This window comes from Hippichthys cyanospilos, chromosome 6, assembly GCF_059441005.1.
Source record: "Hippichthys cyanospilos isolate Australia breed blue-spotted pipefish chromosome 6, RoL_Hcya_1.0, whole genome shotgun sequence".
NCBI classification, from domain to species: domain Eukaryota; kingdom Metazoa; phylum Chordata; class Actinopteri; order Syngnathiformes; family Syngnathidae; genus Hippichthys; species Hippichthys cyanospilos.
This window is the reverse complement of record NC_142374.1, coordinates 18,750,225-18,773,491: the sequence shown is the minus strand read 5'-3', so window position 1 is coordinate 18,773,491 and position 23,267 is coordinate 18,750,225. Positions and strand designations below refer to the sequence as shown.

Below are 23,267 nucleotides of genomic sequence, written 5' to 3'. Positions count from 1 at the left end.
CATCGCAATGAATAAGAACATCATGGAAGCTCATGTAGAACATTTAATGCTTTGACAGCATGATTTTCATTTATTTAGTTGAACTACGGAAACCTGTGTATATGTTCAGGTTACAGTGAACCATAGGCCGACCAGGGTGCCCTTTTCCCTTCACTCTCTTCATGTGGAAGACACGGGCGCCATGTATCTTATCAAAACGCCTGGCCAAGTCAGTATCCAGTGGTATCACAGCACAGGGATCATAGCGCTGCAGTACAACACGCCAAACGAAGCATCTGTGCCAACTCAAGGCCTGTGCGGTGAGTCCGCTCACGGGGAATCAAATAAACACGAGCTGACATTTGGAGTTGACCCCTTGTCTACCCGTCGTGGCAGGTTGCTGCGATGGCAACCCGGAGAATGACCTGAGGTTGCCAAACGGCACTGTGGTGAGAGAGGTGGGAGACATGTTGCTCTTCCTGCAGGCTTGGCGGGTCCCCACGCCCGACGAGAGCGAACACACACGGAGGGTCGGCGACAACTGCACCGTCGGGGACTGCTCCATCTGCCTCTACATGCTCCACCAGAGAGCCTTCACACCGTGCCATAGCAAGGTGTGCCATTTGGAAGCAAATACTGTTTTCCCCCGCTACAACACAAGCGCTCTCTTTGCAGGTTCCTCCGGACCAGTTCTGTGACATCATGTGGGCAGGCGACCTGCACTACAAAATCCATCAGTGTGACTTCCTGGCGGCGTACGTGGCTGTCTGCTACACACACCAAGTGTGCATCAACTGGAGGAGACATAATTTCTGCCGTGAGAATTCACACACAGATACTATGGTGCCTTGATTTAAGAGTGCCCTCACTTAAGAGCTTTTTTTAGTTGAGAGCCATGGTTTGATCTTTTTTTTTCTGCACAACACCAAGCCAAATTTTAAGGTCAGACTTCCATTAATGCAAGTGATTTTCGGAGATACAGTAGGGCTGCACGATTATATCCAGAATAATAATCACAATTACCGTATTTTTTACACTATAAGCTCTGAACTTTCCCTTCTGATTTGATCCTTTTTTTTTTTTTTTTGCTAAACGCTGCAATCCAAAATTTGAGGTCAGATTTTCATTAACACGAGTGATTATGTCCAAAATAATAATCGCAATTACCGTATTTTTCAGACTAGAAGCCGCAACATTTTCCTCCTGATTTGAGCCCTGCGACTTATAGACCAGTGCAGCTTATCTGCACTTATCTTATCTACAGTTAACACGACAAACATCAAAGCGATACATCCATCGTCATTAACATCATTGACAATGTGTTGAAAGTACTACATTATTCATTCCTATTTCCTCATTTCACAATTAAATGAAAACATAAACCAGTAAATAGCTTCCTATATTTTTCTATGGCAAAAAAAAAAATCAAAATGGTTAAATGTTCAAATTTGCCATATCTTTGCTTAATTTCAACCAAAAATAAAAAGTGCAGTGCTCATACTTATACAATACATGAACAAAATTTCCTCTATATAATTTTGCATGAATATCAATATCCTTCATCTATCTACACTCAAATGAATAATTTAGTTTTCGTATTATTGCATCAATAGGAGCAATATATTAGATGAGTGAAAAACATCGTACGTGCGCTGTCACTATACTTAGATTGTCCATCTATCCTAATAAATGTCTATATTATTGAGCTCCGCACAGAATATGAAAGGACCTTTCATAACAGTGAAATATGTGATATTTGTAGTAAGCATTAATCAAGATAACTACACTGCAGCACATAATCAATATGACTGAGAAGTCATTGTTTATCAGACCATTCAGGCTTTCATAAAATAAAAAGCAGACGTATGCTAATCTTACCCAATATACTCCTTTTACGAACAGGAATAAAAATCACCATTGTTAACTGTGAAGATTTAAGACTTTGGTGGGGTTTTTTTGTTTTTTTTTTTAGTATGTGACAATTGGTCAGACTTATTGGCTGTTAGCTACCAAATGGAGAAAATGGATTTCATTTTTGATGTGTAAATTAAGTTTGAAGCTTGGTCACGGAATCGATCAAAGCCTCAAATCTCATCACTCCTCTGTCAGCTCTTCGTTGCCCCCCCGGCAAAGAGTACCGTCCTTGCGTGAAGACCTGCGCCAGCCTCACCTGTCAGAACCGGGACTACTACGAGGAGAGCGCTTGCGCCTTCATCCGGGAGGAGTGCGTTTGCCGCAGCGGGACCCTCTTGCATCGCCCCGATTCCTCGCTCTGCGTGACTGAGGATCGTTGCGGTGAGTCACACTCAAAAACGACAACCGTTTTCCGTCATTTTGGGAAAAATTGAAACTTTTCAAATCCCAATATCGACCAATATACACCATTTTATGAAAATACATCAGTTATGTTTTCAAAACTTTCATGTACAGTTGTGCTCATAAGTTTACATACATAGACGTATTTATACGCCTGTACAGTGACAACAAATTCAAACCCAGGTGCTAATTCCAAATTTTAAATGCAATGAAAGACCACATAGCTCATTTGCGAATTATTTTCAAAGCGTGCACAGATAACGAAGGCAGACCCCGGGCCCCCGGCGAGGTTTGGAACGGCTCGACTCAAGGCTGCTGTCTGTACAAGTGCATGGAAAACGGCTCGGTGCTCGCCGTGGAGCCGGACTGCAACTTTGTCCCCACGCCCATGTGCGAAAGGCAGGGAGAGTATGTGCTGGATGTGCTGGAGGAAGGCGCCTGCTGTCCCAAGAAGATCTGCGGTGAGTTCCCGTGTCAAGAAGAAAACCGGGTGAAAATGCTTGATTGCGATTAGTGTTAAAAAAACAAGTGTTTTTTCCAGTATGACTTAAAACTGTGTAACCAGGCCGGATGGTGGGCAAGCGAATTTTAAATGACTTTTTTTGTCAACTCAAGCACTTTACGCAGTTGTTATTCATTCTTGCTAGAGGCACACACCTCCAAACTGTCTATACCCTCAAAGCTTGACGTGAGGCATACCTGTACTTCAGAGATAATGCCATAGACTCTGCCTATGGTTCTCCCAGTGGACCTTTTTTTATCGTTTCGCTGAAATGTGCACACACATGACTTTTATTCTGGACGGAGAGGGATAAATATTTTCTGACTCCAGTAAAACCAGAAATGAGTTACAACAGCCTTTCTCAACCTTTTTTTGTTGATGTACGCCGTAACTAATGCAAAGCGTTTTTCGACGCAGCTATAACAGAGCCCGAGCTACCGGTAAACGCTGGCATCTGGTGCCGTACGTTAAGTCGTTTGTCTCTATTCCAACAAACACCTGTATTCATCCAGACTGCAACATGACCATATGTGACAGTGAAGCACCGGCTTGTGACGACGGCGACCGACTGGTGATCGGTTACAGCACCCTCTCCTGCTGCCCGGAGTACAGATGCGGTGAGATCAAGCGCCATTGGCCGCCATCTGTTTGACATGCATTTCCCTTAACATTATGTCACCCACCTTTCGCAGAGTGTGACCCCGCAGCATGCCCGCCTTCCCCTTTTCCGACGTGTAGGGCGGACCAGCTTTTAGTGGAGATCCGAGGGGAAAAACTGTGCTGCTATTCTTACCTCTGCGGTAGGCTAAAGATTGATTCCAATTTGACCTTCACAATTCTTGCTCACAGACAGATTTTTATAACTAGGCAGCTCACAAAAGATCTATGTGGTTAATTTCCCACATAATGAGTGGATAGGCACTCCAGACGCCCAACAATTCGTAGCCAAGCAATTAAAAATCCATTTTTCAAATGTGTCCCATTTAGGGAGAAGTGTGACTGTTTATTATGGGCACAGCCATCAGGTGTGTTTTGTCTGTGCAGTGTGTGACTCGTGCATGCAGCCTGTTCCAACCTGCTCGCATGGAGAAGTCCTGGCTGTGGATCTAAACACCACCCACCGCTGCTGTCCGCAATACCTTTGTGGTGAGCAAAGTCTTTATAGTCTTTATGTATTTGTATACACTGTATAGGTATGTGTGAATGTATGTGCTTATGCTTATGTATATTTGGGATGTTCATATCACATTTTTTTCAAATCAACTTTTCAGCAAAAGGTGGGCAACTCACATTTTTTTCCTGGTCCGACATTCATCAGAGCCCCGCCCCCTTTCCGTCAAATTTTAGTCATTGGTCCGTCAGTGTATTTTTGCCCAATCTTATGCCACCATTAGAGGGCGAAATTTGACAGTTTTCTTTCTGGTCCGTCATTCATCAGGCACTGGTCTACTTCTGTGTGTATATATATCTATATCTATCTATATCTATATATATATATATATATATATATATATATATAATTTTAAATTTTTTCTGTGTTCCAGTGTGCGATGTCACCAAGTGTGCCAAATCCTCCATGAGCTGTGCACCAGGTCGCACATTGGTCGAAATCACTCCGCCAGGCCATTGCTGTCCACAGCAGCACTGCGGTACATAAACACTTAAGTTCCGAGCTCCTTTCTTCCTGTGCTCGAACCTCACACATCCTGCTTTTTGCCTACATCCCCCCCAGAATGTCAATGCGAGGACAGTGCTCTCCAAGTGTGCCAGCTTGTAAGTAAGCTGCATTAAAAACTCCAAAGCAGGGTTTTGTTCGCAGCGAAACAGCCCAATCGCTTTAGTCAGGGCTTTTATCTTCTCTCAGGGGGAGGTTCTGTTCGAGGTCCCAGACATCGGCAGCAGCGACTGTGGCTGTCCTCGACACGCGTGCCGTAAGTGGAATGCGCGCATGGAGAAACACAGCGGGGTGCCGGTCCGTTCACGGATCCCTGGCACCCCACCTACCTTCTATTTGCTATTCCCCTGCGGTGTAATTATTGATTTCATGCATGTGTGTGCCTGGCTCCAGAGAAAGCAGAGGTGTGTCTTTTCCAAGGGGTGACGGTGCTGGGACCGGGCCAGTCCCTCATTCAGTACTTTGAGGCACAGTTGTGCTATACTGTCCATTGCCTGCATCATAGAGATCCAAACACGGGCTTCTACGCCATGGAGGTTACATCGGTCAACTGCTCACAACAGTGTGAAGCTGTATGTATGCATTGAACACATTTGGGCTTGAAGCGGTGTAAGCACGACGCTTATAACAGTTTTGGACTTTTCTTTTTTTTTAATTTTCATTTTTATTTTATCAGGACTTGCTTTTGTTTTGTTTTTTTAACCCATGCGGTATTTTGTCCTTTACATCGAAGTCATGTGACATTTGCAAGTTGACCTGTGATTGATCATTGGTCACTGTACTGAACACGAAAAATGCGTTATTTTGTCGTTTAATTCACACTCAGAGACAGATTGGGTTGACTTTCCCTTTTGTCTGAACAGAACCAAGTATACGAATCTTCCAGTGACCCTCAGGTGTGCTGTGGCTCCTGTAAAAATGTCTCCTGCGTCTTCACCAGCGACAATGGAACGACAGAGCTTTTTGCTGTGAGAGTGAACAAAACTGACAAAATGCCAATTTTAAAGGTGATATTGAGTGGAATGATGTGTGTGTGTGTGTGTGTGTGTGTGTGCAGGTGGGGAGCTCCTGGGTGGAGAACTGCACCCGTTACGACTGCATGGAAACGGCTGTGGGCGCCGTGGTGCTGGCCTCCGGAGTGATTTGCCCGCCTTTCAATGACACCGAATGCATTCAGGTTGGAGGAAAGAGGCATCTGAAGCTCTACACGAGATGGACAAAAGAATTGGGACATTTTGCTTCAGCCTGTAATAGCCCATAATAGTAAACCAAAATGTGATTTAAAAAAAAAAAAAAAAAATCCTCTCTGTTGAATCTGAGAGATGGTCCCTCAAAGTGAAATTTTGGTTCTTAAATTTTAAATTGTTTTGTGATAATTACATTTTTTCAGGTAAAATGAAAATGTAAGAAATAACACTTAGACTGCAGCCAAGGCTAATTCTACTAGGCTTCCATCCATCCATTTTCTAGAGCCGCTTATCCTCACAGGGGTCGCTGGCTTACTGGTGCCTATCCCAGCTAGCTTCAGGCAGTAGATAGAGGACACCCTGAACTGGTAGCCAGCCAATTGCGTGGCCAATCACGCACCTAATCATACCTAAGGACAATTTAGTATGTCCAATACACCTGCCACGCATGTTTTTGGAGTGTGGGAGGAAGCCGGAAGAACCCACGCAGGCTTGGGGAGAACATGCAAACTCCACACAGGATGGCTGGAGCGGGGTGGATTTGAACTCAGGTCCCTGAACTGTGAGGCGGACGTACTAAACACTGTGCTACCGAGCTATTTTGTAGTTTTTTTCTGATATTTTCATATAGTGACCTCTGAACATCTTAACAGGGGTGTGTAGACTTTTTCGAGCCAGAGTATCCCACCAATCATCCCAACCAAATGTTTTTGATCCATTTTTTTTTTCATGTTTTGATCCAATGATCTTGCATACATCTAACTCAAGTAGTAAAAATCTGATCATTTAATACCTATTCAGTACTAGATAACAATTATGCCCTAATAATTGAAAAAAAATACTGTAAATATATACTGAATATGAATGTCTAGTGGGATTGAATGCCCGGACTATAAATAACGTCTAAATATGTGCTTGGGATTGATCGAGTTAAAGATAAGTGACAAGTATTCTCTACTTTTAGAACGGCGGTGTGGTTCAGAGCTACGTAGACGGCTGCTGCAAGACATGTGAGTCCCTGCGTTTATTCATGCTTGTGAAGGGTGAGCGCCTTGTTGCCTGACAGCAGATGGGCTTATCGGCTAATTTTTTTCGGGGTTTTTTTTGGTTGGGGTGCGCGGCCTGTTGTAGCAGTCGGCGATCAATCCTGATGCTTGGCCTGTTTTCCCATTTCCCCACAACCTGCGGCTTTTGTCTGTTGATTGGCAGCCGGAAAAAGTGGAAGTTATAATCATCCCCGCATCGATACTGTAATGGTACGCTTCGGGTGGTTTGAAGTGGATTGTTTTGTTTGTTTTTTCCACCGCTTGCCTGCTTTGACCTTGCAGTTGCGAGCTGGCACAGAGATTCTGGTCTTCTTAAGCCATTATGTGATTCTGGGTTTCTTTTGTCGGTGAGGTGTGAAAAAGAGAGCAAAATCCATGCGCATGTGAGCTGTTGCTGTGCCATGTTGACTTCTTGATGATTTTTTTTTTTTTCTTGTAATGATTTTTGTCTTTTCCTGGCGCTTTCTTTCTTTTGCTGTCCTGATGATGCCACCAGGTGCTGAAGTGGGTGTTTTACCCCTTACCGTTAATCCCGTTACCCCCACTGGTAGTACTAACTGTGACACAGGTACGTGCTGCATTATATAAGATGATAAGGCCTGATCCAATTGATTGTAATTTTCCTCACATTCAATCCTCAGTCTAAGCACCCCGCCAATAAAATACCTGCTGATGGGCAACAAAGCAGTTCAATAGTCCTCACAGGGCCAGTAATACAGTCTTTGTGCAAATGTGTGTCTTTATTTGTGTGTTCGTCGTCATCATTTGTGTCAACGATAATAACCGACCGGCCGAGGTACGCGTTAACTGTGCGCATTCACTTTAACAATATACAAGAGCCAAAATAAATCTATATACACACAATGATGCTTACTTCTGCTTCATACCGATCACAATATGTCGAGTGTAATTAAATGACTTTACAGCACCAAGTAAAAACTGCAAAGAAGGGACTACAGCAAACCAAACTTTGAAATATAAGATTATATGAGATGTGACGATTAATCAATAGTGCACTGACTACCAAATTTATGAATATTTCTTTTTGATATATATATATATATATATATATATATATATATATATTTTTTTTTTTTTTTTAAATTGCATAATGCTGCAGTTCAGTTTCTCAATACTGGATATCATCCAATTTGTGTCTTTCATGAAAGACTGGTTATGTTTGTGTTGAACAAAAATAAATAATTTGCTTGATATTATGGACATAAATGATCAACAATTTTGCCTATTTTCTGAAATTTTAAAATTTATGTTTTGGCTTTTTTTTCACAAAATGTCAGATTTGATAACTGTCTGGGAATGAACAGAATCCAATTCATTGATTCATCAACAAAACAAGTGACTCATTAGACAATTATTAAAATAATTATTAGTTACAATAATACATAAAGAGGAATAAAAAGATGTACAGTATATTAGTACTCCAAGACAAGGTCGTAACTACATTTACATCCAACCTATTCATTTGTGTCTACACATTTGTGGTTTTTGGTCTATATATTTTGACTCATTTGAGCTACCCTACTAAGACCTAGTGTCCCCAGTAAAGGACACCCCGGCCTGTCCAATGATGTCTCATGCGTTTGGGTTGGACGTAATTTGCTGTCTTGCTGAGGCAAAATGGACACGAGACTGGACACAAATGAATAGGCTCAGAAGGACAGACATAATTTGTACATCAAATCAATTCGGATGAAATCCAATTCACCTTGTATAACAATTGCGGGTTTAACCATAAAAATGTCTGCGAGTGATTCATCCTCTGATTGTGGTTTTTTGTGACCATGAGCACAGGCAAAGAGGACGGGAAGACATGCAAGCGAGTGGCCATCAGGACCACCATACGTAAAGATGACTGCAGGAGCCACACACCTGTGAGAAAACACACCAACGCAAAATATCGCCGATTAATGTTCAGACACTCGCCGGTTCTTAGCACATTTTAGTCTTCATGGTTTACAGGTGACCGTCTTCTCCTGTGACGGCAAATGTCCATCGGCGACCATCTTCAACTTCAACATCAACAGTCACGCCAGGTTCTGCAAGTGCTGCCGCGAGAACGGACTGCAGTCCCGCTCGGTGGCGCTCTACTGCACGCGCAATGCCACCAGCGTGGAATACCGCTTTCAAGAACCCCTGGACTGTACCTGCCAGTGGAACTGAACTGAATCGGAGGTCCACGGTTCCACGGTTCTTTCTTGCCCCAGATAATCGCTTACTAGTATACACGTCAGGAAAAAAAATTCAATCGCAACATTCGTTACAATTGTAGAAATTCAAAATAAACCGTAGTTTACAAAATAATAGAAGGGCACACATGTATTGGAATGCTTTTATTCTGAAGTTGTTACCGTAGGCGTAACGGCTTGACTTGCCTTCTATTGAAACTCAAACTGATGGTCCCGATTCCTGATACAAACAACACAACTTTGTTCCGAAATCACATTCTTCCGCCAATTCAGGTCGCTAACAAAGGATTCCATTCCATTGACATTGACATACGACACCTGTTAACAGTGTTTACCGGTGCCACTGACTCGGTTATAGTCTTGCATAAATTAGCTGCTAGCTAGCAGTGCTCAAGTGCTTCACATTGGCTGACGTGATAGATGTAAATGAACCTGAAAGACTATGATTTAGAACGCCTGAAATAGTTGCTGTTCCTACTGATCACTTTTTAACAAGCCACGATGAATCACATGTGCTTTATCAACTGGTTAATTTATCTCTAAGGCTCAAATTTAGGGGGGGATTTCTGTCTAAGATTTATGTCTCTAGAAGAAATGAGTGTTCTGCTAAGCACAATTTACATTACAGAAAAAATTTCGATCAGCAAAAATGTATTTAGAAACGGTCATGTATAATTGTGTGCAAATGTGTTAGTTGGTCTTGTGTGTATATATTTGTTTTTCAGCAAAAGTCCCAATATTCTATATTCTGTTTTTGAATTTACTGTATGCTATGCAAATCCCAGAAATACTCAACAACTGTAGTCCTACAGCCTGTTAGATTTGGAAGATAATACAATGCGTCAAAGGGGACGTATTATGGAAAATTAAATTTTTTATTGCTTGTTTACAAATAAGTAGGACTCTGAAGTGCTTGCTCACCAATCAAGTGTGAAATTAAAAAACTGAGTAAAACTTTTGTTAGCTGCCTAATCATGATTATTTTCAGTTCTGAGGTTTATGGTTATGATTAAAGTGTAGGACACTGGCTCCGCACTATATGAGGTGGGATTGAGGTTTGGGGAGATCTAATGTAATTTGTGAAAGGTACAATTCTGGATTCTTTGGGTATTTTGCCATATCACAGCTGACTTCTTCAGTTTTGTGCGCCACGCAAAGTGGATTTGAATTTTGTGGAGTTTTCTTTCCTTTGGTATTGTTGTAGATCAGTGCGCCGTTGTGGGGGTGAGCACAGCAAGCGCGGAAGATTTCCCAGAAGACTGCAAGTTTGATCCAGATGGACTAACTTTTTCAAAGGGTATAACGCAGGGTCTTTCGTTGCTTTCCAGTTTCGTCTTGGTAAGGTTGTTTTGTTTTGTTTTCATCACGTCTTATTTAGCCCCAACCACTGTGACTTGGCTCCTCCTCAGGTGGTTTTGCTTACCTGTGAGCATCTCTCAAAGCCTGGGGCTTGACCTCTTGTTCCATACCACCTGGTAAGAAGTTTGCAGTTTTCTTCTTTTTTTTTTAGGGGGTTTAGATTTCCAGGTGTTTGGCGCAGGACACGGTAGCTACAGCATCACATTGATACCTTTTAATCTGCCAGAACAAACCAGCAAATCGTCAAAAATGTGTTCTTGTATTGGTCATTAAAAAAAAAAAAAAAAATCCCACTTGTAATAAACAAATGGAAATGAAAAACATGTATTTTTTAAAATGCGATTCATCAGCAGATTAATTGATTATTAAAATAATCGTGAGATGTTTCTGTCAATGATTCCAAAAGGAACAACACAGGTTGTGGAAATATCATACTATGATTTTGGTTTGCTTCCAGACGGCATGGTGGAAGAGTGGTTTGCATGGGCGTCTCACAGTTCTGTGGTACCCTGTTCGATTCTGGCTTTGGCCTTCCTGTGTGGAGTTTGCATGTTCTCCCGTGCCCGTGTGGGTTTTCCCCAGGTACTCTGGTTTCCTCCCCCCAATCCCAAAAGCATACATGGTTTATTGGACATTCCAAATTGCCCTTAGGTGTGGTTTTAAGTGTGAACAGTTGTTTGTTTATATGTGCTTCTGCTATTGGGTGGCAACCGGTTCAGGGTGTACAGCAGCTGAGATAGGCACCAGCATGACCCAAATATGAATGGATGTTTATTTCCCATTTTGAAAAGATTTTTTACAAGACATTAAAGTTCTTAATACATAAAGGGAAAAAAAATACCGTATTTTCCGCACTATAAAGCACACAGGATTATAAGGCGCACCCTCAATTAATGACATATTTTAAAACTTTTTTCCATATATAAGGCGCGCCGGATTATAAGGCGCACCCTCAATTAATGACATATTTTCAAAACTTTTTCAATCACAATATAGTAATACTCAAAGTAATAACAATAATAACTCAAACAATAACTCTAAACTCTCAATAGCATAATAACTCAATGTCAACATGAGCAACCTTGTTCAACTGTAAACACACAAAAGAAACAGGTAAAGCTTACTTTATCAGTTCATTCCCCATCTACCAATCCCAATCTCAATATCGATCCATATATAAGCCTCACCCGATTATAAGGCGCACCATCAGCTTTTTAAAAAAATTAAGGCTTTTAGGTGCGCCTTATAGCGCGGAAAATACGGTACATATATCTGATTTTTCTTTTGCAAAATCTTAAATTTGAGTAATTTTTTTTCAAACTGAAAAGAAAACGTTTAAACTCAAAGTAATCATTTATGCTGTCGCAATTTTTCGTCTCGAGTTCCCGAGGCGCAGCGTGAATCGGCGCTGACGAGGTTAGCGGCGACCTCTATCTTTGTCACTTGGGGACCCCCCACCAGGATGGGCGGCACATCCATCTAGCGCTACTTGACGATGTCATCTGTTGACAGAAAAAAAAAGTCTTCTTATCGTTTGCGTCACTTTCGGGGCTCACCTTTTTGTTACTAAGCAACCGCCGTCAGCAAATGACAGATAGAGTTTCCTGCGTTTTAAAGATGTATGATCCCCGTAGAGCAATAGCCAGGAAGAATGACCAAGCGCGCTCTTCAGCATGCCCTCCCTGAACGTGCCTATGACTTTATCTTCTGGTGTGCGTTTGTGTTTCTTTGCTTGTTTTTGGCCTATCTATCTATCTATCTATCTATCTATCTATCTATCTATCTATCTATCTATCTATCTATCTATCTATCTATCTATCTATCTATCTATCTATCTATCTATCTATCTATCTATCTATCTATCTATCTATCTATCTATCTATCTAATAGTTAATTATAATTCGAACCCTACTTCAATTCATTTGATAATCGATTAGTTGCTGATAAATCTTTGAATCTCTAACACACACATATAGCTTAAATAGCTGACGAAGTTACATAGTAGTTTGAATCATGTTGAATTCCCTAGATTTGAGAAAAACGTGTTTAAAATGTTGGTGCATTCATCTTTTAATGGTGCACAACATTGTCTTCCAATACCTTACTTTTATACAATTTGATTTCTTTTTTGAACCTTTTGGCTCCTGTGAGATGAGAGTTGAGAACTTGAGGAGTCTGTTTTTGTAGAAATCCCAAAATGGACATCTGTCGAAAATTCATATTATCATCAATAATTCAAAAGTAATTTCCCTGACGTAAATCTGGTTTTGTGAAAAAGTGTGTGTGTGCCTTTGGTGTTTGCTACATGGTTGGAACCAAATTACGAGTTCTACTGTCTTTGTGGAGAATTCTTGTACTTATGGGACCATTTTGGAAGACCTTACAAGCTCTTTTTGAGGGTCAAGTTTTGCTTTTGCAGTATAGGGTTTTCCATCAAAACCCACCTAAAATAATAACCTCATGACCTAGTACTGTCACGCTGTAGGCCCAAAATGACCATATTTGTATGAGTGTGCCGCCCGCCATGTTCTACACCTTTACTCCACTCTCGTGAGCTAGAACGCGGCCTTTGGCGACTTCCGCAGAGTTACCGTAGCCAACGCTTCCGTCACCAGTGGCGTATTCAGCGTACCGAAGGAAGAGTGGTCGCCATGGTAACGGTGCTGGAAGTTGGGCTGCACTTACGATATAAGTGCCCAGAGAATGAGGGGAGCCACTTCTGGGCTGCTCGGCCTTCAAGAACGTCACCACGGGTACACCGAGTACGAAGCAATCCAGTCAAGCACCCCCAGTTCTCAGATGTTCAATGATGTCTCCACTTTCTTTCTCTTAAGTGTCCACTCGTGCGAGGGGAGTGAGTAGCGTTAGTGTGTGGGCACGGAATTGGTCAGACATAGTATTACAGTGCAGAATTGTACGGCACGTTATCAGCAAAGCTCCACCCCTTCGTGGTTCTTTCTTGCTACCAGGTGTTCCATACCCTCCCTCTATGTAACCCTACCCATCGCATACACACACATGCAGGTGAGTAATACATCTCATGACTTATTGAGTTGGCTTCATGAGCTCAACGCTGAATGTTTCATATGAATGAAAGCGTTCACTGTTTTCTGTCCCTAACGCCAAACATTTTGGAATGCGCTCTGGATAGTTATTCTATGATGAACTCGGCCAGGTTCGGTCACGGCATGGCGCAGCTTGTAGGTCTGAACTGACTCTGGCGTGACTCAACTAAACCTCTAAGTGGGCTTTCCGTCATGGCCTTCTTTTATCGCATCCTGCTGCCCGCACTCTGCATGGCTCTCGTTCACTCACAGGTAAGGCACAATGTCAGGATTTATTTTGGAACGTATTTATGAAAAACCCACTTATATAACATTTATTAATTCACCCATGCACTACCATTGAAGTTCTATTTTTAGTTGGCTGGCTCATTCACTATCTTTGTAAACCTAAAGTATACATGTCAAAAGTCAAATTTTATCAAGGATGGCAGTGAATGAAGGAAAAGAACTGTTTATCCGACACAAATGGAACATTGAATGAGATGTGCAAAGAAAAAGAAAAAGAACACAATCAAGGCTAAACTATACACCTTTAATGTTAATTAGAGTGGACTGTCCATCTATCCATCCATCTATCTATGTATGTTAAATGGAGTGGACATATTGTAGCCCATATTGAAACCTCTTATGGTTTATCTATTTATATTGTCTATTTATAATGTAAGTCTGTCTGTTTGTTTAGCTAGCTAGCAAGCTATGTCATTATAGAGTATTTCTATGGTCAATGGAATGGTCATATAATTCTTTTAGCCCATATGGTCTCTCTGTCTGTCTGTGTTAAACAGAGTTGACCGTTGTGCTTTTTAGCACAATGTCTATTTTCGTATTAGTCCATAAAGTCTATTTATTTATGTTGTATATTTATGTAGTAGGTATGTCTGTCTGTCTAGGTAGCTAGCTAGCTATGTAGGTTTCTATCTATCGTAAATGGATTGGACTTATAATTCTTTTAACGCATTCTGCCTGCCTGCCTGCCTATCTATCTATCTATCTATCTATCTATCTATCTATCTATCTATCTATCTATCTATCTATCTATCTATCTATCTATCTATCTATCTATCTATCTATCTATCTATCTATCTATCTATCTATCTATCTATCTATCTATCTATCTATCTATCTATCTATCTATCTATCTATCTATCTATCTATCTATCTATCTATCTATCGTTAGCTAGCTAGCTTAGTTTCTATTTTAGAATCTATGTAGCATAAGAGGTGTTCATAATGCTGTTTCAATAATAGCTAAGTTACAATTATCAAATGATGAAGTGTCCACATTTGTTCCCTTCTTTACCAACGTGTTTTTACAAATAGAATCAATTATTGCCTTGATGTGCACTTGCGTGTGAGTGCTTTTTCATTCGAAGCGCTCATTTTACTTGACAAGCCGTTGTTTTTCCTGACACGTTTTGCCGCCGCAGCTTATTATTTCTGCTTTTATGCTTTATTGTTGCTCCCAACCCCTCTCATGTTCTGACAAATTGCGTATTGCTTTTCCCTACATAAATCAAGTTCTGCGTTGTATACTCTTTGAAAAACAGATGTTTATCTAGCAGTGATAAGCCTAATCAGCATCGTAAAACATTCATCTTTTGTTAAGATAACTCATTGTTTGAGTTCATGTAAAATAAAGCTGCTAACAGCAAAGAAAGAGCCTTCAAACTCATTTTTCATGTTGAATCCTTGAATTAATCACCAAAGACTGATGTTACATTTGAGGGAATTCTTCAATCTTTCTCAAATCCCAGAAATGTCATCAAAATGTCAAATTTGGTCAGTTTTCAGGCATACTGAGGCCTTCAGAAAGGTGATCCATTCATTAGAAGAAGGATAATAATAAGGAAGTAATTTTATTGGGGTCCACATACCCAGATGCTTAGACCCTAACGATCACAGTACACATCATTGAACATGCCGATGCTTATTTTTATTGATGTGTGATGTGTGTTTTGTTTTCCTCAGACTGATGCGGATGGTGTGAGTCCGTCCACACAGTACACACTGCCTGCCACTGCCGCATCTTCAACCATCATCAGCCCGGGAGTCAGCCGCATGATCAACACCAATGAGAGCGGTGAGATTTGTCCATTTGGGTCATGTGTACTTTCTTTCGCACCATGTTATTTATATATTTTTTTTTTTTACCCTTTCAAAGTCAGTCAGTTTAGTAAGTTAGGTTATTCTGACTTTTGAAAGCCTTTTGCATTATGGGAGTCCAGGCAAAGCCAATCATTAAGCCATTGAAAGGCTTGCAGATCTCATAAATTGGCTGCCAGCGCCACGTGGGAGTTTTGGTGGTGTCATCAAAAAAAATTCTATTGGCGAGTTGCTATTGAAAGGATTAATGCAAAACTTTAGAAGGGACAGCAGGACAGCATATTGAAAGTCATCATGTTTTGACAATCTATGCAATATTTTAGCCTCCTAGAGTTTTTTGTCTGCTTTTCCCTTGATACCACACACACATCAAAACCATCAAAAAGCCAGAGTTGGGTCAAAAATTCCCCCAGGGGTTCAGGACACAAATATTGTACCTTTTAAGAGTAGCACTCCAGTGAAAAGACATGTATTCAATTATATATTAAGTGTGTCATCATCACATTAAAGAAAAAAAGAATGTGTCAGAATTAGTGAATGTGTTAAATTCTGTCTGTTTGAAGTGCGTGATGAATGGCTCAGCAGCGACTCTTAAATGTCACTTTCAAGTGAAGTCTCAGATCCGCGCAAACGCACTCATACTCTCTCGCTAGCATACTTATTCTTTTGTTGTAATAATGCTGTCCTTTGAGTTCTCAAGTGCTACCTGTCAGTAATAACACGGAAATTACTGGCAGTGAGAGAAGAAAAAAAAGTACATTTTGATCATTTCATTTCAACTTTATAGTGATTAAAATGCACACCATTTCAGGTGCTATAACAGCATTGGTAAAAGGAATGTAATTTGGAAATGTCAAATACATTGTGAATATGAATTTTTTTTTAACTGTTTGAAGAGAAATTGCATGTGAATGCGGAAAGCTGATTGTGAAATGTGGCAAGGATGTGGAATTCTCTGAAATCAAATTGAAAAGTACGTTAAATATAAATAATGCAATAATAAAAATACTCATTCAATTTCTTAAAGTAGTGATAGCCACTTGTTTTTCTTTAATTAGCTGATAGTTTCCTGCCGACTTTTGACAGTTGTCTATAACATGAATTTTATTGGTTGTCCAAAAGGCAATCCGGCTTGTGCACAACTCAACTGTTAATCTGATTGAAAAAAACAGAATTTTCATTCATATTTTTGATGCCTTAAGTGAGAATCTAAAATGCAAATAGCTCTGGAAAAAAAAAACACCTTGAATGAGAAGTAAATAATAAAAAGTGGGGGAAAAGCTGCCTTACAGAGCCAAAATCTTTACCAATTGCGCTACAGAAGCAAAAATAATGTTTCAATTATATATATTGAATAATCTAATTCCAAAATGAATGAATCTACATTCATATTGGAAGAACCATTCAGGAATATTTTAGTGCCTTGCTCATGAACATGTAATCAATGTACGTTACAAGGCGGGATTTGAACCACCGGCCCCTTGATCAGTGAGCAAGCGACTCCACCAAGGGATTTAAACGAAAGATACAGAATTTAATGCAATGATGTTGAGTTGTATTGAAGTATGTAAAACGCTGTACCTGTAAACTCTGTCCCATTGAAACTAAATGGGGAAATATTTAATGTAAAATATTGAAATGGGAGAAAACTTTTAAGTATGTTGAGTGAGTAGAATAGCTAACCAGTTGGCGTGACTTTTTGGCATATGTTGAATTTGGTACGGTGAATATCCGATGTATTATGTGGGGACTGAAACAGGACAAAAACATGAAGAGAAAGGGAAAAATATGAATTGAATGTTGCTCTCCAGTTCCCGGTCCACCCACAGGCCTCAAAGGTCATCCTGTGGGCTCTGATGGAATTCTACTCTCCTGGACCATGCCTTCCGATTCCAGTGATGTTGATGAATATATCTTCAGGTATCTTCTAATATATCTAACAACGCATCTTATATCGGGATATATCAATAAGATGTGTGCTGAGACGCCTTAATACTTCATAGGTACAAAGAAGTGTGTCCTTACCCGGATCTTGACTTCACACATGTGTCCAAGAAGCTGGATGTCCCAGAGACTCTGCTCCTTGACTTCACCTCGGGTTCTACGTACCACATTCAGGTACTTGTGCTTACTGTTGCTACTGATTGGTATTATTATAATGATATTCATGATTGATAGACTACACAACATCAGTCTCTCAATGGGCGTCAATGGTGGGGTTCTACATCTAGCAGAATTCCTCAATTCATCAATTCATCGAGGCGAGATGCCAAATTCTCCACGATGACAACCGTTTGCATGAGAACTCAGAAATTTGTGATTGAGCTCATATGTCGCATGAGTCTGAGTGTCGGTCGCGCGTCCCATGCCATCCAAAAAGACTGGTAACTTTTTTTCACATCCAGCCGTGCCTGTCTGGAGAATTTTGCCATAAACCCAATACGGAGGACCCCTGTTATTAGGATTCCAATACATATCCGTATTTTGACCGAAGCGGTTGAGGTTTTAGTTCCTCGAGTGAGTTTTCACCATTCAGTCTCAAGTTGCATATTCTTTAGTTGTTTTTGCTTTTTATTCTCTTACTCCCTCGCGAACAAAGTGTGTGAGTTGGTTGTTTGCGTGGTTTAATAAGTGGAGTGAAGTGAATCCCCATACAGTTTTGTTTTGAAGTCTACCTGGAATGTGTTCAACAGCAGTCTCAGTCCGATCCCGCAAACAGACTCTCGATCAGGCTCAATGTCTGTAATTGATCCCGATTGCATTATTAATCAGGTAAACAGAGCTATGGATCAGCCGGGGCTCTTTTCACAGTCCGTTATGACCGAATGAATGTGACAGGGCTCGTTAGTTTGGAGAATTCATTAACCCACACTGACCCTTATACAAATGTCATGTAAAAGCCTTGGTGGCACACTCTGTGATTATATGTGCACCTATTCTATTTAGTTCCGTGTGTGCATCGTATTTCCAGGGTGGATTTGTTAAATGATACCTAGAAGGCTTTTTTTTTTTTTTTTTTAAACACCAATGAACCCATTTAAGCCCAAATTTTTCCTGGACATGTGAAAACATCCAAATCATATGCCATTGATAACCCTTTGAAATAATCAAGAACTTAAATAAATAAATAAATAAATAAATAAATAGTTGATGAAAAGGTGTGTCACTGTAATTGTAATTACTCATTGTGAAAACACACCAAACCAATTTGAGCAAGTGCAAACATATCATCTTAAAGATCATGTGTATGAAAAATATTTGTTCTATGTTTATTTAACATACTTTACTAACCTTTTGCTTGGGAGCTTTATTTCTTTCTTTCAAAGTGCAACCACAAAGTAAACAGCTCTGGTCATGTGACAATATTTTCTAAACATGCGACATTGCACACATTCCATCTATGCATTGTAGTATTTCAGTACTTCATGAAAAATGATCCACGCATCAAAATGACGTTATTTCGGCAACCACGCCCCTCTGCGAAAAGTCCATGTGGGCCAGATTCTTCCCAGCGCTATCTTCCGGAATTCCTTTATGAGTTGAAAACATGGCAGACGAACTATAGCTTATGGGAGTTTGCCGGTACAAACACCTTTATGATTTGGCTGAAAGGGAATAGCGTGATCTAAATACTGTAAACAACTCCTGGCGAGCGCCACGTTGAGGAGAGAAGAGGAGTCTGTTAAGATCGTTTGAATCGACTAGTATTCGCTACCTCTGTTATAGTCCAGTGTTGTTTGTATGCCATAAAGTCCATTTACTGCCACCTATAGTATGGGAGGATATAGTCTGACTGCGAGGGAAAGCCGCTCCGAGTATAAAGTGCAGCAAAACGTGCACTTGTTTTCGCTGTAGTGAATTTCAGTGCAACGCAAATGCAGAAAAAAAAGACACATTTCCTACGATGCAACAAGAGGATTTTTTCTTTGTATGGGGAAGTAAGAAAGAAGGAAAGGCTTCAATGCATGATTTTTTTTCACACTGGGGGGTATTTTTGCACATGCAGGTTCCGTTGTAGAGACGTTTTACTACGTCCCTCTTGATATATTGTTTGATTGCACTTCATGGGAGTCATCACTACATTATAAGCATTCACGTGTTTTTAGGTGGCAGCCTCTTCTTCTGCTGGCATGGGACCGTTTAGTAAACCTGTCTACACCAAGACCAACGAGTCCCGTAAGCGCGCAAGCACACACTCCATTTAATAAATATCTCTACGGAAGTATAATGTGTCCAATTGTGTTTATCGATCCTAGCTCCAGGCCTGGTGACCAACCTGACGGCCTATGTCCAGAATCACACCTCAGTGCTGGTCAAATGGTTCCTGCCACGCCGCATCAACGGTCTCATCACAAAATTTGCGGTGAAGGCCAAACATACTCGCACGGGCCAGACGGTGCGCAATCTGGAGGTCAACGCCGAGGACATCATGATGGGGGCGCTGCCTCACTGCAATGTGCGCCCTAGAACACCGACCTATTCTTGCCTGTTTTTTAGATCGCTGTTTTCCAACCCTTATTGAGCCGAGGCACATTGATCAAAATAAGATCTAGTTGTCAAAATGTGGGTGGTTATAGGTTGGTTACATTTAAGACTATAAAACTATACTACGAAAAATGTAAAAGTTGAGCGTGTTAGACGAGACTATCATAACGACCTCAAGAGTTACAAAAGATAAATAAAGAAAAACTGTAACTCTCACAGATTTTAAACAGAACTTAAAAAAAAACAAGTTTGGAAAATTAAAATAATACGAGCATAAATACGACAGAAGTCGGGCAAATATGACAACTTAAACCCGAAAAGCTGGTGCTGGTTAAAATTCTACCATTAAAAACATTCAAGTTGGGCATTTTAAATACAAGACTACTATAATAAGCTCAAAAGTTGCAAAGGTTAAATCGAATACTGTAAATCCTCCAAAGGTTTACAATAAAACTGTGGGGGAAAGAAGAAGTCAAGCAAGTGAAAATGAGTAAATACTATAAAGTTAGGCAAGGTAAAACTCTAAATCTTGAGCAAGTTAAAGTTATGTAGAAAATGCAAATGTTGTGCATGATAAATATAACGCTACCTTAAGATGGAAAGAATAAAAACAAGAATACAAGGGAATGCCTCAAATCTCGGCAAGATCATATAAAGACTTTGGATTAAAAAAAAAAAGAGGGCGGCACGTTTAAATAAACCTACAATAAATATTTCTAAAGTTGGCCTGGTTAAAATTAAACTACCGTAAAAAAATGCAAAAGTTAAAGCATGTTAGGAATACTATAATGATAAATAAAGGTTGGGAAGAGTAAATAAAAGAGTAATAGTGATGCCTCAAAGTTTGGGAAGATTACAATAAGACTACAAGAAAAAAAGAATCATAAAAAAAAAATTTAAACAAAAAAAGACTTCCGTAAATACTACAAAAGTTGGCCAAGGTAATATAAGACAGTAGAAACACCCAAGATTAGGCAGGTTTAAATTAGAGTAAAAATGAAATGGAATAGCATTTTAAATAAAAGTCTGCCATAATAAGCTCAAAAGTTGATAAATGCCTCAAAGGACAAGAATATTACGATAATACTTCATGAAGTTGGGCAGGTTAAAACAAGTCAACCGTAAATACTAAAAAGCGAGTCAAGGTAAAAAGACTCACTATGCAAAAGAATGAACATGTTAAATATGATTACCGTAATGACCTCAAAAGTTGGAAAGGGTAAATATACTGCTAAGTTGCTAAAGGTTAAAAAGATGACAATAATACTTATACTAAATACAGTATACGACATTTGTCGTCAATAAATAACTGAGCGCATTTAAATTGATCGTTTGGTTACATGGTGGAATTAATAGCAGTAATGATTTTGCACGTGCGTGTTTATCGTTTAGGATGCGGCAGATATTCTGTCTCGAGCAACCATCAGCCCTTTGGAAATAACGGCGGTGTCCCCCCCGCCCTACACCCTCACCGCCGTGCCCTCGGCCGCCGCCTGGAGCGTACCCATCTCGGTAGGGGTGGATCAGCTTCGGCCTTTCACCGCTTATCTTTTTGAGGTGTCTGCCTTCACATCTGAGGGGGAGGGGCAGATCACCGGCACCATGGTCCGTATGCCAGAATCAGGTACTGGGGGGAAAAAATCTTTTTAATAGGCAGGTTCAAGTGCCCAATACAGATTTAATACCTCGTCTGTGTTGTTTTGTTTTTCCAATATTTGAGGAGAAATCTTTCTTCTGTGTGTGTGTGCACTACAGCCCCAGAAGATCCTCCACAAAACCTCTCTGTATTAAACGTGACGTCTCGATCGATATCCCTGGCTTGGAACTCTCCCACCATTATCACTGGGAAATTCACCTACGTGGTTTTTCTGTACGGGCCAGCAGGTCGGTACATATTGACTCTGCATGAATTGACAGCAGTGAAAAGTAATTTGACGGACTCTCCCGCGCCTAGGATATTTGTATGAGAACAGCACACCAGATATGCGATTCTCCTTAACCGGCTTGACACCGTACACCGAGTACGCGCTGCAGGTGGCCGCCAAAGCGGCCGGAGAAGTTGGGCCGATAGCCGCGGTAGGTGTGAGGACATCGGCTGAAGGTAATGACACTTGTGTGTGTGCTCTTGGTTTTTGCATTGTGGGGACCAAATCCCTGGTTATAATAAATGGGATGTCCCCACTTCAGTAGAAAAACCCCTGTGTGTGTGGTCCTGTACGGCTATACCTGTGAGAATGTCAAGATTTGCTTTTAGAATATAAGTTTGAATTGGAATTTGGTTGAAATTAGAGGAAGGGTTAGGGTTAGGCAGTCTGCTTTGATTGTTCAGGTTAGAAGCTTGGAAATGCATTACCGTATTTTCCTCACTATAAGGCACACCTAAAAGCCTTCATTTTTTTCAAAAGCTGATGGTGCGCCTTATAATCAGGTGCGCCTTATATATGGATCAATATTGAGATTGGGATTGATAAATGGGGAATGAACTGATAAAGTAAACTTTACCTGTTTCTTTTGTGTGTTTACAGTTGAACAAGGTTGGTCATAATGACATTGGATTATTATGCTATTTAGAGTTTAGAGTTATTATTTGAGTTATTATTGTTATTACTTTGAGTGTTACTATATTGTGATTGAAAAAGTTCTTAAAATATGTCGTTAATTGAGGGTGCGCTTTATAATCCGGTGCGCCTTATATATGGAAAAAGTTTTAAATGATGTCATTAATTGGGGGTACACCTTATAATCCGGTGCGCCTTATAGTGCGGAAAATACAGTATGCTAGTGGGATGTCCCCACTTTGATAGAAAAGCCCGTGCATGTGTGACCATGTGTGTATGCGTCCTTGTTTTTATATGTTGGGACCAAATCCCAGGTTTTACTGTCTTTGTGGGGACCTCTTGCACTTGCGGGGACCATTTTGGTGGACTCCACAAGTTCAGACCTGTTTTTGAGGGTCAAGACTCATTTTTAGAAAGACCATTCAAATAAATCCACTCAACAGTGTTCCATTCACCTAAATTCTACAGCGCTTGTCTTTATTCAGCCCATCGCAGTGACAAACACACACATTGATGCAGAAGGACACTTTAGAGCAGGGGTGTCAAACTCATTTTAGCTCAGGGGCCACATGGAGGAAAATCTATTCTCAAGTGGGTTGGGCTGGTAAAATCATGGTATATAATTTAAAAACAATTAGTGTCTATTATATGTAGTTTTTTGCTATGTGCAGTGGCCTGGTTCCAATTCTCAGTGAATAGCATCCAGTTGTACATCTATCGTTGTATAAAAACATATACAATAAAAAAATAAAGATAAAGAAAAAAACTCTGTCATAAAAAGAATG

The 23,267-nt window shown here is 40.4% G+C and overlaps 2 protein-coding genes across 3 annotated transcripts in view; both read left to right on the top strand.

Moving 5' to 3' along the window:
- Positions 1–9,870, top strand: part of otogl (otogelin-like) — a 29,783-nt gene extending 19,913 nt beyond the window's left edge. Inside the window, exons 28-45 of one of the 2 annotated variants that reach the window (XM_088417081.1) lie at positions 110–299; positions 376–593; positions 655–796; positions 2,089–2,274; positions 2,544–2,756; positions 3,310–3,414; positions 3,490–3,597; positions 3,842–3,943; positions 4,342–4,446; positions 4,530–4,570; positions 4,662–4,728; positions 4,866–5,044; positions 5,336–5,440; positions 5,530–5,649; positions 6,624–6,669; positions 7,202–7,273; positions 8,518–8,597; positions 8,686–9,870. In XM_088417081.1, the coding sequence (XP_088273207.1) occupies positions 110–299; positions 376–593; positions 655–796; positions 2,089–2,274; positions 2,544–2,756; positions 3,310–3,414; positions 3,490–3,597; positions 3,842–3,943; positions 4,342–4,446; positions 4,530–4,570; positions 4,662–4,728; positions 4,866–5,044; positions 5,336–5,440; positions 5,530–5,649; positions 6,624–6,669; positions 7,202–7,273; positions 8,518–8,597; positions 8,686–8,886 (2,280 nt within the window). In that variant the 3' untranslated portion in view covers positions 8,887–9,870. The remainder of the gene's footprint in view (positions 1–109; positions 300–375; positions 594–654; positions 797–2,088; positions 2,275–2,543; positions 2,757–3,309; positions 3,415–3,489; positions 3,598–3,841; positions 3,944–4,341; positions 4,447–4,529; positions 4,571–4,661; positions 4,729–4,865; positions 5,045–5,335; positions 5,441–5,529; positions 5,650–6,623; positions 6,670–7,201; positions 7,274–8,517; positions 8,598–8,685) is intronic. The other variant, XM_088417082.1, reaches the window with a different exon arrangement.
- A 3,658-nt stretch (positions 9,871–13,528) lies between these two features.
- Positions 13,529–23,267, top strand: part of ptprq (protein tyrosine phosphatase receptor type Q) — a 39,828-nt gene continuing 30,089 nt past the window's right edge. Inside the window, exons 1-9 of the mRNA XM_088417023.1 lie at positions 13,529–13,588; positions 15,305–15,416; positions 17,251–17,359; positions 17,443–17,557; positions 19,546–19,615; positions 19,696–19,895; positions 21,317–21,548; positions 21,680–21,808; positions 21,879–22,025. Of these exons, the coding sequence (XP_088273149.1) occupies positions 13,529–13,588; positions 15,305–15,416; positions 17,251–17,359; positions 17,443–17,557; positions 19,546–19,615; positions 19,696–19,895; positions 21,317–21,548; positions 21,680–21,808; positions 21,879–22,025 (1,174 nt within the window). The remainder of the gene's footprint in view (positions 13,589–15,304; positions 15,417–17,250; positions 17,360–17,442; positions 17,558–19,545; positions 19,616–19,695; positions 19,896–21,316; positions 21,549–21,679; positions 21,809–21,878; positions 22,026–23,267) is intronic.